At 38.0% G+C, this 17,712-nt stretch overlaps 1 protein-coding gene across 3 annotated transcripts in view; it reads right to left on the minus strand.

The window, feature by feature from the left end:
• Nucleotides 1-282: 282 nt before the first annotated feature.
• The window catches only part of WDR33 (WD repeat domain 33), a 67,652-nt gene continuing 50,222 nt past the window's right edge, over nt 283-17,712 (minus strand). Inside the window, exons 8-22 of one of the 3 annotated variants that reach the window (XM_081329012.1) lie at nt 17,536-17,662; nt 16,477-16,631; nt 16,007-16,085; nt 15,468-15,578; nt 14,063-14,157; nt 13,157-13,243; nt 12,779-12,918; nt 11,633-11,785; nt 10,151-11,152; nt 7,393-7,495; nt 5,482-5,950; nt 3,373-3,539; nt 3,174-3,251; nt 2,233-2,418; nt 283-906 (exon numbers count right to left, since the gene is read on the minus strand). In XM_081329012.1, coding sequence (XP_081185138.1) covers nt 683-906; nt 2,233-2,418; nt 3,174-3,251; nt 3,373-3,539; nt 5,482-5,950; nt 7,393-7,495; nt 10,151-11,152; nt 11,633-11,785; nt 12,779-12,918; nt 13,157-13,243; nt 14,063-14,157; nt 15,468-15,578; nt 16,007-16,085; nt 16,477-16,631; nt 17,536-17,662 — 3,176 coding nt within the window. In that variant the 3' untranslated portion in view covers nt 283-682. Of the gene's footprint in view, nt 907-2,232; nt 2,419-3,173; nt 3,252-3,372; nt 3,540-5,481; nt 5,951-7,392; nt 7,496-9,598; nt 9,691-10,150; nt 11,153-11,632; nt 11,786-12,778; nt 12,919-13,156; nt 13,244-14,062; nt 14,158-15,467; nt 15,579-16,006; nt 16,086-16,476; nt 16,632-17,535; nt 17,663-17,712 lie in introns of those variants that run through there. The other 2 variants (XM_081329013.1, XR_014026595.1) reach the window with 2 other exon arrangements.

The raw sequence follows: 17,712 nt of genomic DNA on the forward strand, positions 1-17,712 counted from the left end.
TCACTCTATGGACCAAGAAGTACTCGGAATCTGTACATGAAACTCTTCTGCTCGTTCTGGTTACGGAAGGGAAAGACATTCCTAGTAATTAACAAAAGTGATTTTCATTTATATATTTTTATAACATGCTAACTGAACATGTGAGGCTTAAAAACTGTGTGTAAGTAACTGATAGCTAGTTCTGTGGCAGTGCATGTATCCAGTACAGACAATGTCCATAGAAATTTTAGGAGATGGTTCCTCTATGATATGTGAAAACGTGTATAGAAAAATCACACACTCTTGTTAATTTTTGGACAAATTGCATTCTGTATTCATACAAAAACAACTTAACTTTTCCTGACAACTGTACATATAGAAACAAGTTCTTGACATGAACTGAAATCTGGATGTGTTCCATATCTCACATCACTAAAAAGAAAAACAAAAACACCCAGCTTTATCTTCAGATATCAATTTAAGAAATATGGATATGGCAAGGAATTGGGATGGCGTGGAAATGAAACAAAGATTGTTGTGATGGTATTATTAGCTGGTATTTAATGTTGGAAAAGACCTTAGGAACTAATGAACACTCACTTATCTCCATCTAGAGTCCATGTTTGTAGGATTGCAGAATTATTTTTGCAATGATTCTGCAACAAGTGGAAAGACTGGGTTTTTCCCCCAGTCGTGTCTACTTCTATCGACCCCTTCCTCCACCTCTAGAACCTCCTCGCCTTGACTGGCTTGAGTTCATGTTACTTCCTCTTCCCCAGTTACTCCCACTTCTTCCTCCTCTAGAAGGATTGTTTCCTGGGGGTCCTCCAAATTCTTCTCTATGATATCCATCATGGTGCTCTCCTTCCAAAGAACTGGATCTCCCAGATTTTGACATTCTCTGTGAAAGTCCCGATTTTCCACGTCCTACAATAAAAAAGGGCAAACTGAAATAAGTTCATGTTATTGTTATCTTTCTGATAGAAAATACAAAGAATGTCATCTCAGTTTTTTACACGCTACCATCCCAGAATCTTTGTGTGTGTATTTAAATGAGAGACAGAGACAATTTTTTTTAAAAAAGTTATTTATACAGTTCTGCTACTGTACTGGCTAATAAATATATTTAGAATTTGTAGCTATTTAAGAAAGATGTACAGCATGCCTTGTCAGATCACAGTCTTTGGAAATTAAAGAAGATGTATACTATTCAATGGCATCTTTCAAACTAATGGCCAGCATGGGTAGCATCACCTGTCTTAGCTTTTCATTTGAATGTCCCTCAATATTTTATTTTCACCAGCCCTTCCGTTATTATTTCTAGCACAGTATGAAGAACCAAGGAAACTGCTATAAACACCTGCTTCTTCAGTGTGGTGCAACAGTGATGCTAGGGAGATCCCCCCTCCCCTTTTTAATGCTACATTTAATTTATAATAAACTATATATATGGCAGTTAGACTGGGTAGTTTCAGGGTTTTAATTTTCCAGGTAATGTTATCTGTATGAGATAAACGGGAATTTTTTGGCTTTACCAATTTTTAATATATTTATTATGGATCAGTATGAAATCTATTATTTTGTGGGGAATGACTCTTATTTTTATATTCTCAGTCTCAAAAGTAAATACTTTCAGAGGAAAAATGAAGGAATAGGAACAAAAAGTGACACAGAAGCAGATTACAGTAACAAGGTTTTTATTTGGTCACTGCATCAATCCTAGGGAACCCCTGAGAGATAGTTTCTGAAATAATTAAATATAATTTACTTTCATTTATTTAGATAAGCCTAAATTGGAGTGAAATGGTAAGAATAAATTGTTTTGCAGTCCCAAACTTTTACATATGGATTTAATTTTTAAAAAGAAAATAGTTACGTTTTTAAATATTTTATTAAGATTCATTTTTATTTTATTTTTTATGTCCCCTTATTTTTTTTACAAATAACTCAAAGTGGTGAACATATTCAATATACCTTCCTTGTTCTATTTTCCCCACAACAACAACCTTGTAAGGTGGGTTGGATTGGGAGAGTGACAGGTCTAACTTTATCTAGCTGGCTTTCATGGCCAAGCAGGACTTGAACTCATGGTAAATTGATTTCTAGCCTGGTGCCTTAATTACTAGACCAAACTAGCTCTCATTCCCAGCATTTCTCAATTGCCATTTGCTATATATACTCATGGATAAGCTGAGATATTATATGTTGGACTATATACGATACTACTCAATCTCTCAAAGAATTGTAATTTACCTTTTCCTCTCTCCTCTGGATGCCCAGCTTGCATTTCCATTTCCCTGTGGTCAGAGGTTCCTGGTCCATCATGCCAAGGACGTTTGCGGGGTGGTAGTGAGGCCATATCCATTCCTTGCAGTGAGGAGGAACGTTCTCGATTTGCAGGAGAATGTCCATCGTGAGAAGGATGATCTTGGCGGGGACCTGATCATGACAAAAGACAATGAGGTGAGAAATTTAGTCCAAGTAAATAATTTCATAGTAGAAATTTTTCTGTAAACTCTTTTTTGTTAAAACCAAAACCAAACCCAGTGTGACAGAGATGCATGCCTTAAACTCCTTTCAATTAGATATTATCATTTATTATCAACTCTTAATTACACATGCACACAATTATTTGAAAGAATATTTGCTCCCTTTCACTTTTTATGAATATTGGTATACTACCAGTGTTATCAGAAGTTCCGTGGGTCATTCAGAAAGGGGAGTCTATGTGAACAATAACACGAAGGCTTGATCCTTGTTTAACTATAATTACTGAAACCTAACACTTTATAATTGGTGATTGGTCTTTCAAAAAGTCATAAGAGAAACAATAAAGTGAAATATATTTCTTGTCTTTATGACTCAAAGTACAGGGAAAGCAAGCTATACGGATGTCAAAAGAGACAGAGTGAAATAAAACATATTGTTTAACTTTTTAAAAGTAAACTCAAATGACTGATAGCTCTTTATGGAAAGCTGAAGCAGAACTTGAAGGTGCATGGTAGAATTTTTTTAGAATGATCTAAGCAGACTGCCTAGCTTTTGGTAAGTGAAAGGAGGCAAGAGATATAGCATAGCATTTGTCTTTCAAATCAAGTATGTGAAAACAGCATTACTTCCAAGCAAGTGGAAAATACTGCATGAACACTAGTATTCAATAGTGCTCAAGTCTAGCAGAAATTTAAAATTTTCACCTGGTTCTCGATTTGCATCCATTCGGCCTTCAAAATGAGGAAATTCATCTGGAGTGGGAAGGAGACCTTTTCGTCCTCCTACATTAAAAAAAAACATATGGGATATTACAGTGCACAGTACTGTAATACAAAGTACAAAAAAGGCTTAGAATAATGTGGACCGTATCACATTTTATTTTCAACTGAACATGAACTATACCTCTTGGAGTACCCCGACCTCTTCCCCGACCACCGTGATCTCTTCCCCTTGCATTTTCCTCTGACGAGTCAAAATTTTCTTCTGGCACAAAATCATCAGGTCCAGGAAAACTGTCTCTTCCTCTTGGTCCTCGGCTTTCATGCCTTGAGGGTGTGCCTCTCCTAAAGCTTCAGCAAACAAAGTAGGAATATTACATTATGTAGGAGTTCATGCTGTCACGATTATGTTCAATTAAAATTTTAATTTCTTTACAAAATAAACTTTGACACACTACAATTGTTACACAGAATGACATTATTAAACTGGAAAGGCTTCTCAGCCTTTTGACTAAAATCAAATGTAGATATTAACAACTATTTACTTATATTCTTTGACAGAAATCAGAACTTTTGTTAAAGTCACAAAGTGACTTTGCAACAACAAATGTGTTTGCTCATATGAGTTCTAATCAATTAACTAATCAAATTGAATACATTCATATATGATATAAAACTCATGAAGTACTCATTGAGTTTGAAAACACTGGACAAAGTGTTAATCTATTCATGGTGGAAAGGGGACAAACTTATTTCTATTTACAGCAAAGAACTTAATGAAAATGGATTCAAATTTGTGAACATTCAAACTCCCATTTGTATTATGTTCTCATTTTCTCTGTCTTAACTGCAGTTTTATTAGCCTCTGACATTCATTATCACAAGAAAGGCCACTGTGGTACCACACTGCCTATTAGGAAAAAAATGGTTTAGTATTATGACTGATTAATAAAAAAAAGCAAATTACAGATAAGAATTAGTGGGTTATCTGTTGACAAATAATGGCAACCAAACTGCAAACCAGATTCAAAATTAGCAAGGTATCATTGATGCCAACCATACCTTGTTTATATCAATAAAAATTGTTGTATAGAGAGAGAGAAGTGAATTTTTGAATACTCAGCTTCGTGAGACTTGAGTGAGTGAAAATTTTTTCACTATGAACTCTACAAAATTCAGCTGGTACAACTTCATTAGCAGAGAAAGGGAGGAGTGTCACAGATAAAAGCAGGGCTTTTCAACCAGTGGTACGGGTACCACCTGTGGTACATTGGTACCTAGCAGGTGGTACGCAACCATCCTAGAAAAGTGGTAGTGGGAGAGGGGAATGAGCTGATCCGGCGGCAGCACCACACAAGCCTGAGCGAGAGATGGCTGGAGCTGCAGGGCTGTCAGGGCTGAGCGGAAGCACCAGGATCAGTGACAGGCTCCAGCTGGAGCTCGGCGCTGATCCTGGTCCTTCTGCTGAGCCCAGAAGAAGTGCCGATCAGCTGGAATGTTGCAGCATCTCCAGGGTCTTGTGATTTACATTCAGATGCTTGGCAACTGATTCATATTTATGATGGTCACAGTGTCTCAGGGTCATGTGAAGTGACCAAAACCTGCTGCAACCACCCAGCAGAGGGGGGGAATAAAAACCAAACATCCCCGACCCCACCCCCACTGCCATTCCTCAACAGAAATGCTCACAACAATGAAAACCTTGGACAGGAGGAAGAGCGCCGCCGGGTGGGCAGGCAGGTATCTTGCTCGGCTGTGGATTGGGGGGCACTTTTTTCAGTGTCATTGTAACTTCGAACAGTCACTAAACAAACTGTTGTAAGTCGAGGACTACCTATACTTCATCACTTTTTTCCTTTTTTTTTTTGGTCATCAAGTTTTTGACACCTTGCTAGACAACTGGTGGTACTCAGATGTTGCCATATCCTAAAAGTGGTACAATGGGTGAAAAAGTTGAAAAGCTCTGGATTAAAGGTCTGATTGTTAGGCCTCTAAGTTGAAATAGTTCTTTGCATTCTACCCAAAGGGACTGATCTGTATTCCTAATAAATCTGTTTCTCACTTCCTTTATTTGATGTCTAGAGATAAGTACTAAGATATAAGTGCTATAGAAAACCATTTTTATAACTTTGTTTTAATAAGGATCTGATAAGACACATGCATAGGAATTTAAATATGTACAAATATTTAAATTAGCTGATTTATTATTAGAATTAAATACTTTTCTTTAAATATGAAACAAGAAAGAATACTTTGCCTAATTTTCAACTAATAAAATTATTAGAATTCTTACTTTTCATCTCTTCTTCCTCGATATCTTGTTTCCTCTGGATCATGAGAGAATCGCTCATCTGAAGTTCTCCGTCCATCCCATGACCCAGGAGGTCCACGGTTTGGACCCCTACTATCTCCTTCATTGAATTCCCTGTGATCAGGAAGGAAAGGAGGGCCTGGACCGCTTCTTCTCCATTTCTCTTCTTGAGGTGGACCTCCTCTTCCCTCAAATTCGCGTAAACGGTGCCCAAATCGCTTGTCTGGATGAAAGTCTTCACGAAATTCATCTGTTCGATCAAAGTCATCATGGAAATCTGAATGAGGCGCCCTCCTGTCTTGCATACCCCTACTGTCTCTACCATCATTCCATTCTTGACCACCTCGGAAGGGACCTCTTTCAGGACCATGATCTGGGCCACCACTATTCTGGTCATGTCGCCTTTCTGAGAGTGGGCCAACTTGATGGTTTGGTGGACCACGCGAATCACCTTAAAAATAAATGAAAAATATCTGAAATATTTAAAATATTTTTTTAATCCACTAAACATGTATTTTTGCAGTTTTATGAAAAAACTTTCAGCTATTAAAGGCAAGTGTAATAGGAGGAGAATAACCTTGAGACAGGAGGAAGAACTGCAGCCTAGACCCGAGCTCCCCAACCTTTCTGGGTTGGTGGCCTGGAGGGAAAAGGAGAAGCAGGGAAATGTGTGTATGCGTGCACATGCACAAACAGGCACACACACAGCAGTGCAAGCGCTCGCGCACATGCGCTAGTGGGCTGCTAGTGCCTGTGTGATGCTGGTGGCAGACCTAACGCCCCCATGTGCAAATGGGGCCGCTAGCACCTGCACGGCAGTGCTAGCCAAGTCGGGGTGCAAGCACATGTGCGCGCACTCACCAGTCATTCCTGCGGCCCAGTGGCCAAAAGGCCATGGCTTGGTACCGAGACCCCTGGCCTAGACAATAGTCTGATTAATAAAATCTGATACCACATCAGAAATGTAATTTGAGAAAGTATCTCAGAACTAACCCTCCCTCGTTTCCAGGAATGAAAAGTGGGAGCGCTTTCAGACTTGCAAGATTCTGTTATGACAACCTTGCAATAGAAGTGCATTAGTATTTATGATTTTGGTTTTCTGTTTTGGACTGCTTCGAAGGGTTGACAAAAAGCTACATATGATTCTGTCTGTTTTTCAAAATCTCATAAAGTGTGTGTGTGTGTGTGTGTGTATGATAAAAATAAAGCTGCCTTTAGCAATTGACTGATGAATTTGTCAATGCATATGGTGTTCAAGTGGTGCTCCAGTTGTTTTGAGACTGCATCCAAGACACCTATTAGACTCTAGTGCAATCAGCTCAGTGAAGGCCACCTAGAACCATGCTCACCTTTGCTCCCAAACCCCCAGGGAATCACAATTCACAATTAAACTTCTGCTACAATGCATGTTATATGACCAATTAAGCTACCTGAGTTAGAATCACACACATCTTTTACTGAAATAATGGGAATACTTTTCTTTAAACGTATCCTACAGCATATTCATTTATTTCATTCTATTGGTTACCTTACTGTCCTATCATCATTTATTATGTGTTGTAATTGAGATATTAAAATAAAAGTTTATCAGAGCCTTTCCAGAAGACAATTTCATTCATAATCCTGCTGTTCAACTATTGCTTACAGCTAGTTAGCTGAAACACTAATTTAAGTATTTGCATCATTAGATTTGCTACACTTCTGGTCACAATTAAAATTATTATATGTTTGAATATCTTTGAATACACACAAGAAGCACTAATATATTATTTTTCATGGTTTTGAAAATTATATGAAAATTATATGAACAATCTAGGTCATTTACTTCCACCTACTATAAGACTTTAGAAATGCTTTGGTCATCCATTTTGATCCAACCATGTGTTTCATTACCTTTACTAGAAACAGGTCCTTGGTTGTGAGGGCCATGACGACCTGGTCCTCCATGCTGCCCCAATCCTGGTATCAATGGTGGAGGACCAGGATTCTGTCCTTCCTGTAAGTTTAATTTAAGTGAGATGAAATGAAACAAGAATTTTAACTTATATATGCTATTTTATAAGCACCATAAGCACTACTGCCTAATTCTATATGGATTTGTGTAAATAAATATTGTCACAATAAAGAAGTTATTTTTCTTGTTTTTGAATAATGCAACAAGGTAATATGATTCTCAAGCAGTACATCATTTTAGAGCTGGCCTGTACAACAAGCCAAGCAGCCTTGTGCTGCACAGCATCACTTTTTGAAGAAGTCAATAAATTAACACCTGCCCCCAAAGATCACTGCCAAGCACCACCAATAAGTAGCATAATAATTGCCAGCTCCACTAGTCATCAAACAGCTGGCCAGTGTGCTAGGTATTTTTTTTTGCAGCCTGTGATAGTTTTTAATTTATCAATGTGTCCCTTTCCCCTCCACAAGTTGTACAGGCCTGTCCAAGTAATCAAATAAGATGGACAAATCCTAAAATTGATTTAATAAATTTAACGTAATATCAGAGACATCCATGAGACTTAAGTTCAAAAGTACAGGTAGTCCTCAACTTAAGACCACAATTGAGCCCAAAATTTCTATTGCTAAGCAAGACAGTTGTTAAGTGAATTTTGCCCATTTTACAATCTTTCTTGCCACAGTTGCTAAGTTAATCACCACAGTTGTTAATAACATGGTTGTTAAGTGAATCTGGTTTTCCCTTTGATTTTGCTTGTCAGGAGGACACAAAAGGAGATCATGTGACCCTGCGACAAAGCAACTGTCATAAATATGAGTCAGATGCCAAGTGTCTGAATTTTGATCATGTGACCATGGAGATGCTGCAACAGTCATAAGTGTGAAAAATGATCATAAGTCACTTTTTTCCAGTGCTGTTGTAACTTTGAATGGTCACTAAAGGAACTGTTGTAAGTTGAGGACTACCTGTAATGTCAGACAGTATTTACTTCACAGAAAGAATAGTGTAAGCTTGGATCCAATTTCCAGTGGAGGTAGTGGACCAATCATCAGCAACTGAGTTTAAACATGCTTGGGATAAACAGATCTCCATCTTTCAACAAAAATTAAAAATAATAAAATAAAAATAAATAAGAAATAAAAATAAGAAATAAAAAAAGAAAACAAAAAAATTCAAAGGGCAGACTCAATGGACCACTAGATCTTTTTTTGCCATCAGTTTTCTATGTTTCTATACTGTATATAACACAAAGTACAAAAATGCCAGGTCCTATATTGTTTTCAGACAGAAGCTTTTAATGTACTGCTTTTCAAACAACATGCAAATATAGGTAGTCCTTGTTCAGTGACTGTTTAAAGTTACAATAATGCTGAACAAGGGCATTTACATCTGTTCCTTGGAATTGGGGCCATCACAATGTCCCCATGGTCCTGTGATTGGCACTTGGCAACTGGTTTGCAGTAACATTGGTCGCAGTGTCTCATGGTCACACGATTGACATTTATTTCACTTCCAGCCTCTAACAAGCCAAGTTAAAGGGGAAGTCAGCAGAAAGTAACAAATGATGATCATTTGACCATGCTGCAACCAGGCCAGATTCAACTAATGATGGCAAGTGGAACTGCTGCAACTGCTGTAATGTGACACTGCACTTTACAATCGCATTGCTTAGCAACAAAGTTGCTGGTCCCAATTAGCATCATTAACTGAGGACTACCGGTACTGAACAAGCTTAAAAACATACTAATGATTCATCTGGACATAGATAAATTAAACAATTATTACTGAAGTATTAGAACAGGGCTTTTCAACCAGTGGTACAGGTACCACCTGTGGTACATTGGCACCTAGCAGGTGGTACGCGACCATCCTAGAAAAGTGGTAGTGGGAGAGGGGAATGAGCTGATCCGGTGGCAGCACCGCACAAGCCTGAGCGAGAGATGGCTGGAGCTGCAGGGCTGTCAGGACTCAGCGGAAGCACCAGGATCAGTGACAGGCTCAACAATGAAAACCTTGGACAGGAGGAAGAGCGTCGCCGGGTGGGCAGGCAGGTGTCTTGCTTGGCTGTGGATTGGGGGGCACTTTTTTCAGTGTCATTGTAACTTCGAACAGTCACTAAATGAACTATTGTAAGTCGAGGACTACCTGTACTTCATCACTTTTTTCCTCTTTTTTTTTGGTCATCAAGTTTTTGACACCTTGCTAGACAACTGGTGGTACTCAGATGTTGCCATATCCTAAAAGTGGTACAATGGGTGAAAAAGTTGAAAAGCCCTGTATTAGAAAACCCTTGAAGAACAGAGTTCTGGATTTTCCTAGCCTTTGGATGTTTAACTCTCTTTCTTAATGCTTAAAACAGCAAATTGTATTGTCATGGTCAGTGAGACAAAATATTATTTGGAATTCCCTTAGCAATGTGCTTTTACATACCCCTGAATAGAATTTTTAAGTCCATTATTAAAATCTACATTTTGAGATTTGAAACCTAAACTATGTCCCTTAATTTCCAGTTAACTTTATTACTACTGAAGTTACAACAATATTTATACACTGTTTCCAACTGGACCTGATGAGCCAATTATTGCTCTCTCAGATAGTTAAGTTACTTTATAGAATACATTTATTATATACTTTGAATTGATATAATTTTCTTCCTGAAGATTATTATGCAAGAAAAGCTACCTCTCCCATACATACCTGACCAAACGGGGCTCGAGGACCATCACCAAGTAAAGGAGTTTTCTGTTGCTGGAAAGGTGGAGGACCCTGGGAAGGGTGGGGCCCCCTTGAAGGATTCTGTTGTCCTTGAGGCCCAGGTGGCCCTTGCATATTTCCTTGAGGTGCTACCATATTAGCTTGTGGAGGTCCTTGTTGTCCTTGTGTACCTGGTGGCCCACGCAATTCCTGCAGAGGTCCCATCATTGAACCCTGAGGTGGAGGACCTCTGAGCTCCTGGGGGCCATGCCCCAACAAACCATGAGGTCCTCTAATTTCTTGTGGTGGATGACCCATCATCATCCCCTGTGGGCCAGGACCCTGAGTCTCTCGTCCTGGAGGACCTTGCATGCCTCTTGGATTAAGTCCCATCAAAGGTCCTTGGGACACAGGACCCTGCATCCCTTGAGCTCCCTGTACTCCATGGGGTCCTTGTATCCCCCTTGGGCCAGGTGGTCCCTGACCACCAGGTGGCCCCTGAGGACCTAGATGGCCTTGTGGTGCAGGTGGAACTTGTTGACCTAAGTGACCTTGAGGCCCAGGTGGTCCTTGTGGGCCTAAGTGACCCTGTGGTCCAGTATTACCTGGTGGACCTGGAGGGCCCATGGGCCCATGAGGACCAGGATGTCTCTGCATTCCTTGATGTCCATGAAGTTCTTGAGGTCTTGGAAGTCCTTGTGGAGGTCCTTGAGGACCAACAAACCCTTGTGGTCCACCACCTCCTTGGTGTAAAGAAAGACCTTGAGGTCCCATTTGTCCTTGAGGTCCTGGAGGCCTGAACTGTCCCTGTGGCCCTGGTGGTCCAATCTGAGGCATATTCATTGGCATCTGCTGAGGTGGATGGGCTTGTTGAAATCCTTGAGGTACCTGAGACATTGGACCTTGTCCTGGAAAATGTTGGGGTCCATGAACAGGTCCTCCCGGAGGAGGTTGCTGTTGACTTTGTTCTGCTTGCTTCTGTGCAAGTCTCTCAATCTTCAGTTGCTGTGGAAAAAAGCAATGTAGTTACAACACATATGCCTAAAATTGTTAGGAACAAATGGAAACAGCTATTTCTACTTGTAGTTTTTATTTTTAATTGTTGCTTCAACTGAACAAATTAAGAAATCTGACTGGCAAGCGATTACAATATGTGACTGAACACTACAATGTTATAGCATAACAAAAAGGAGTTGCCAGGAACAGTATTCATTTATACATACAATAAATGAGCACTATCCATATATTAAGTATTAATGGCTTAGTACTCTATTTTTCTTCTTTCTATATTTCTGGACACTTTCTCATCCAATCAACTCAAAATAATAGCAACTGTTTTCTTCAGCTTAAATATTATATGTATTATACTTCCAAAGATAACACAATATATCCTAGCAGTATCCTTACTACTGTTTTCCAATTCCTTTAATATGATATAGATGTTTTGAGGAATTCTAATGACTAATCTTACTTTATTTTACATACCTCTAGAAGCTGTGGATTAGTGTACTGAAGTGCTGCCATTTCTTGCTCTATCTCTGCTTGAGTCTTCTTTTTCTCCTCTAATTTAAGATCTTCCTTTCGATCATTCAGAGGCTCAGCTGGTGAAGGGATAGGAACTTTATTCTGCATCCAAGCCTAAATAGAATAATTAAAGCTTTGGGTATACTAATACTGATATTATTTATTCTACTGAGATTAGTAAATTAGATACTGAATGCTGAAGAAAATAGTGAAAGACAATAAAATATTAAAGCCTTCTGGTGATTTGGGGGCTCCTTAATTAAAAAAGAGAGAGAAAGATTAGCAAATCTTTACAAATTTTATCTTGCAATACTTTCCCTCTTTTATTTTCTAGTGGCAAAGGCTGTACTTGCTACAGAAATTATATCTGGGTATCTAAAATTGGCACCATGCTAAGGATGATGAGAGATGAGGGAATTCTGGCAAAATCCAAATTATGTCAGCCTTAAGTTAGAGGAAGAATGTGGATTCTTACTGTTTAAAATCATCATATCTCTCAAACTCTGGTCAATCTCTTTTAAAATTTTAATTACAATTATAAGATACAAAGAGGCCTAGGACTTGAGATAATGGGGTAGGGATTAAGGAATTGGACTTGGATCAGGGAGACCCAGCTTCAAGCTTGTCTTTGTGAAATTAAAATGAAGCCCACTCCATGTGTACTGTCTCATCTATCAAGAGAAAGGGCAGGATACAGATACAATCATTAATCCAAAATAGTCTGGATTTGTCAAATATCTGTATGCCACATATTTTGTGTGTTCTGAAAACTTTGTACAGATAAAATACTTTAGAATGCAGGCAAGATTTTTTTTAAAATATACAATTTCAAAGTAGGCAGAAAAATGTTTCAGAATTGAAATCCATTGCCTTATTTTGTCCATATAAGAAGCTAAAGGCCTAATGACAATTGATCTAAATCAGTAATATTGCATATAAAGTACATATGTTCAATTTAACTAGGTCTTTTATATTATAAACAGTTCATTCATTAGTATGCATCTGTCTTTTACATTCTAATAGGTACTGGAATGTGAAATAATTATTAGACACCAATGTGACAAAGTAGTAAATTCATTTCAATAAAAATATTTAAGGCATACTAACCTGTTGAAACTGGGCAGGGATTGGTTTTGCATAGGGAACTTTTTTTTGTGGTACTTTCTTTTGGTCCTTTTGCATTACCTCTTCCATACCCCAGTCTAATCCTGGGATAGTCATTTCAATTTCACTTGTCTCATCTTTCCCTTCAAAAATAGGTTGAAACAGTCAGTTCTGTAGTTTTATATTTTACATTTTTTCCACCCAAATAAGATGACAAATAAAGAAATAATTTCCCCAGTTCCTATTATTCAGGGAAAAAATCATTTTCATTTTCAGATGTGGCAATACAATGTCATCCATATTTATTCAGCAGCAGTATTTCACTGTCTTCAAGTAATGGATTTCCAAAAATGTATTATTTCTGCATGATTTCTCTCTTACCCATCTGTTCCTGTTCCATGGCTAGTTTCAATTGTTCAGGAATTCCCATCCCTGGAATCACTGCAAGGCTATTGGGTTCTAGGTCATCTAGAAAGAAAAAATACAATTATCAAGTGAAACATGTTTGCCTTGGAACATGTTGAAAATATTTAATTCCTATAACATCAGTATCAAGAGAGACTGAAAAAATGCATGTTTCCTACTCAAGATTCTATGTTGGATGGACTAAGACAGGGGTGTCAAACTCAATTTCATTGAGGGCCGCATCAGCATTGCGGTTGCCCTCAAGGGGCCGGATGGGTATGGCCAGGGTGGGCGTGGCCTACTGGGTGGGCGTGGCTAGAGTGCGTATAGCCTACTGGGTGGGCGTGGCCAGCTCTACATGGTTCGCATCAAGGGTGCCTATGGGGGCCTGGGCAGGAGTGGGACAGATCTGAGGGTCTCTGGCAGAAGGAGGGTCTCTGGGCCAGGGCCAAGGCAGTGGGGGCCGTTCCCTCACTGTTTCCAAGATGGCTTCGCGGGCCACATGAAACCACTTCGCGGGCCGGATCCGGCCCCCGGGCCTTGTGTTTGACATGTCTGGACTAAGATGACAAGAGTGGAATAAATATTGGGTCTGTGATCATGCATGCTCCCTTCTGAATCTGAATTGCCGTACAGCCCTTATGCATGGACGTATGTCATCTTTTCCTTGGGAGCTCAAGGTATCCCATGGGCCTTCTTTCACCTTCCCTCCACAATAACAATCCAATCCAATGACAACTGGACTGAAAGTAAGTGGTGCCAAATCACCCAATGATTCTTCCATATCAATTAAGGACTTGAATTTTAATTGAGTTTTTGCAGTCCAAATCCAAATTCTACCGTAAACCATTATAATATGCTATATAGACCAAAAATAACTACCATATTCTACTCCATCTTCTGACATTCCTGGAAGTAAGTTCAAGTTATATCGGTCTCGCATTTTATCTCCAGGTCGATTCCGGGTCCAGAATTTGCTGTCAAAATAAAACTACATGATGATATGTTCTCTTTTGTCTGTTATGAGGATTAAATCTCTTCCCCCTCCTCCGTCAGGTATTTTCCTGCTGCAGAGGTAGGGTTAGCCATCAGGTGAGTCATTGCTATCCTTCAGGGAAAAAGACAAGAAGCACACCAATGGGAATGGAACTAGTTTCTACATTTTTATACTCTGCAACTTCAGACTATGATGGCTTATGGAATTGGATGGTCAGTTACTTGTACACAGAGCAGATGGAAAATATATATTCCTTAGGAGGAGGAGTAAATATTTAATCAACTTAAAAATGGTGGAAATTTGTTCACCATCTCATGTGTTTCCTATCTTCTTAGATGTTATTTATGCCATCTCATTTCTTTAGATACCAAAATATAATTTATTAAAATATGTATATACTATCTTTAGGTATGAATGTTATCAGGGAAATGAAAAACAGATTTTTTTATTTTTTATTTTAATCCCATTTATATCCCGCCCTTCTCCGAAGACTCAGGGCGGCTTACAAGCTTAGCAGTAGCCTTCATTCTATGTATATGCCTGCTTATTAGGGCTTTTTTTGGGCCCCCCCAAGCGGCATTATTACAAAGTCAGCTTATTGCCCCCAACAATCTGGGTCCTCATTTTACCTACCTCGGAAGGATGGAAGGCTGAGTCAACCTTGAGCCTGGTGGGATGCGAACCTGCACTAATTGCAGGCAGCTGGTGTTACTTAAGGAGGCATTAGCCCACTACTCCACCAAGGCTGCGGGTAACCTGTAATAAACTTGACTAAATTTAAACATGAGCAATTAAGATTCTTCAATAAACATGATACTAAAAATGTGGATTTGCTTTACTGTTTCTGAGAGTGTTGTGAGAAACTGCTATTTTCTTGTTTTATTAATCTGGTAAGAGGCCCAGATATTACAATAATGTAGACGACAATGTTTTCTTTAAATCTAATTTTTTTATTTTGAATTATAGTAGAAATATAAATTGTCATAATTAGATGTTTGCAGCTAATTACAGTAGATGTATAAATGGAATGATTTCTACTAAAATTAATAAAAAAATAATTTTTCCAAACATATATGTGTAAGTATGCTACCTTTTCTCTGGGACTCCATAATTCAAAATGAATTATATTTTTTTCTAATTTTTATTTTTCACTAAACTAATAAAATTAAATGTGCCTTGTTTTTATCTCTTATTAAAGAGAGAACAATAATGATAATGATGGCTGTTAATTAAGAGAGAAATGTTCTTGGGATCAAAAGAGTGCCAAACGTCATACTGCACTCAAAATACCTGGTGTGATCATTTGATCCTGAGCACAGAATGTGTCCTAGAGGATGCCAAGCCAAGCTCCAAATCATTCCTTCATGGGCTATTTCCATACCACCCACTTCCTTTTCAACCCTGAAACATATAACAAACAGTAGTTAAATAAATAAATAAAATATCTTGGAACAAGCCTCCAAATAAATTTGCTATACAACTTCTTAATCTTGGTCAATGCATGTTCTTTTTCTGTTGAATACAAACACTTGTTGCAGATTTAAAATATGAAAAGCTTATTCAATTATGAGTTCTGGTTTTTTAATTTTTCAGTTTTCAAAGAATCTGTACATATAATTTACATTCTTTCCATGTGTACCAAGGTTAAATAGAAATATTTACAAGAAAAATTTATCTAACACCTGATGACACCAAAAATCAAATACTGTAAGCTATCTTAGATTTTTAGAATAATTAGGAACATGAATCCTGAAGCTTGAAAAAGTTATATTAAAATATGCTGAATGTCTACTGCAGTTTCACATTTGATGGGTGAATGAGATACTTACCCAACATGCCAGAACAGCAAAGAACCATCAGATCCTCCGCTGGCAAAAAGACCTTCATGAACAGGATGCCAAGCCACAGCTATATTACCGATTAAAAAAAATCACTATTAATGCATATACTTTTGTTTTCTGTTTTCTAATACAGTGCTAGATCATAAATGACAGTATCTATCTTGAGATTTGATGTGCAACATGGAGAACAGGAATCAGCATGTGGGAAGGACTGGGAAGGTTAAGGATTAGCAATGAGCATAATGGAAATTTAGAGAAATATCACAGTATGCCTTGGAGTTTAAATGTTCTGTGTTCTTTTTACTCAAAGGTAAGTGAAATGATTCAAAACTGTAGCATCAATTACATTTCACAACATATAAATCTGCATAAACATATGAATTAGAATTACAATTGCATCAGTTTGATGATTTAGGATGGACTTAAGCAAAAACAACCAACAGAAAAGTAACTTTAACCTGTGGCCTCTTTTTTATGACCTCTGAAGACCTGTAGTTCTTCTTTCAGATTTCTGATGTCAAAAAGTTTACAAAGGTGATCACGAGATGCTGTAAGCAGCCAATTGCCATTGAGATTCAGCTTCACTTCCATCACAGTGTTTTTATGAGCGTGTCTGGAAGAAATTGCATTAATGAATAACAGTATAGATTGTAATATGGTAACAATTACACAAAACTGACAGACCCTCAAAATGTAATTAGTTTCATTTAGAGTTTAGCATTTAATTCAAACAGCTCAATTTTTATTTTACTAGAAGTCAGAATTGCTAATCTCAGAAAAGGGGCAAGTAGAAACTCATATTAACTTTCTTTCTGAGATAAAATTCCTAAAAGGTATACACAGTAAGCAGATGAAAAACCCAAATATAAATGCTTCCATAAAACATTACTATTTTAATAGCTGTCATCGTTTTTAATAGCAGATGATTGATTCAAGCATCCTTAGCATACTCTTTCCACACAGCCATAAAAGGGACACAGAAGTTAAGAAGTGCTAATAAGCTCCTGAGAGGTTTTTACTTTTTTTTTTTTACAAAAATAAGCCTGGAAGGGACAGGATTGTGTTGGGACCATAGTGCTTAGGAAATAGGGATTAATCCCTCTCTCTCATATTTTCCAATGCAAGCCCACCCTTAGCAAAATTTTCAAGTGTATTTTCCATATATATCAGCTAGCAAGTGGATGAGAAATAGAATATTGAGAAAATGGGATGGAGAAAAAGATTAATTTCCTTTCAGTACCTTTGTCCCAATGTAATCCCATCCTCCTCCTTTATCGAGATGGAAAATCAGATCATAGACTTCCAATGTCTTATTTTTCTCTATCTATTATAAAGTCAGTCTATATTAAAAATCAGGCTACAAGAGCAAAGAGCAATATTAGACTGGTAATTTACTGAAGGTAAGATCAGGAGGGACATTAAACATTTATGACTGCATTGTACCCCACTTTTTATCCAAAGAATTTGAAGAAATGTACATAGTTAAAAGGACAAAAATATTCGACAACTACACTTACAGGGTAGCCAGGCTTTGGCCAGTCTTTGGATCCCAGAATTTGATTGGCTGCTGGCTATCTTTACTTCCAGAAACCACCAACCCCTTTGTTGGATGCCAGTCAACGCATTTGACATCAGCACCATGACCTTTTAATAGTGCAAAATCAATTAGTTAATGTTTCGCCCAACAATGACAG

This window comes from Vipera berus (assembly GCF_964194415.1).
Source record: "Vipera berus genome assembly, chromosome: 5".
In the NCBI taxonomy this organism is placed as follows: domain Eukaryota; kingdom Metazoa; phylum Chordata; class Lepidosauria; order Squamata; family Viperidae; genus Vipera; species Vipera berus.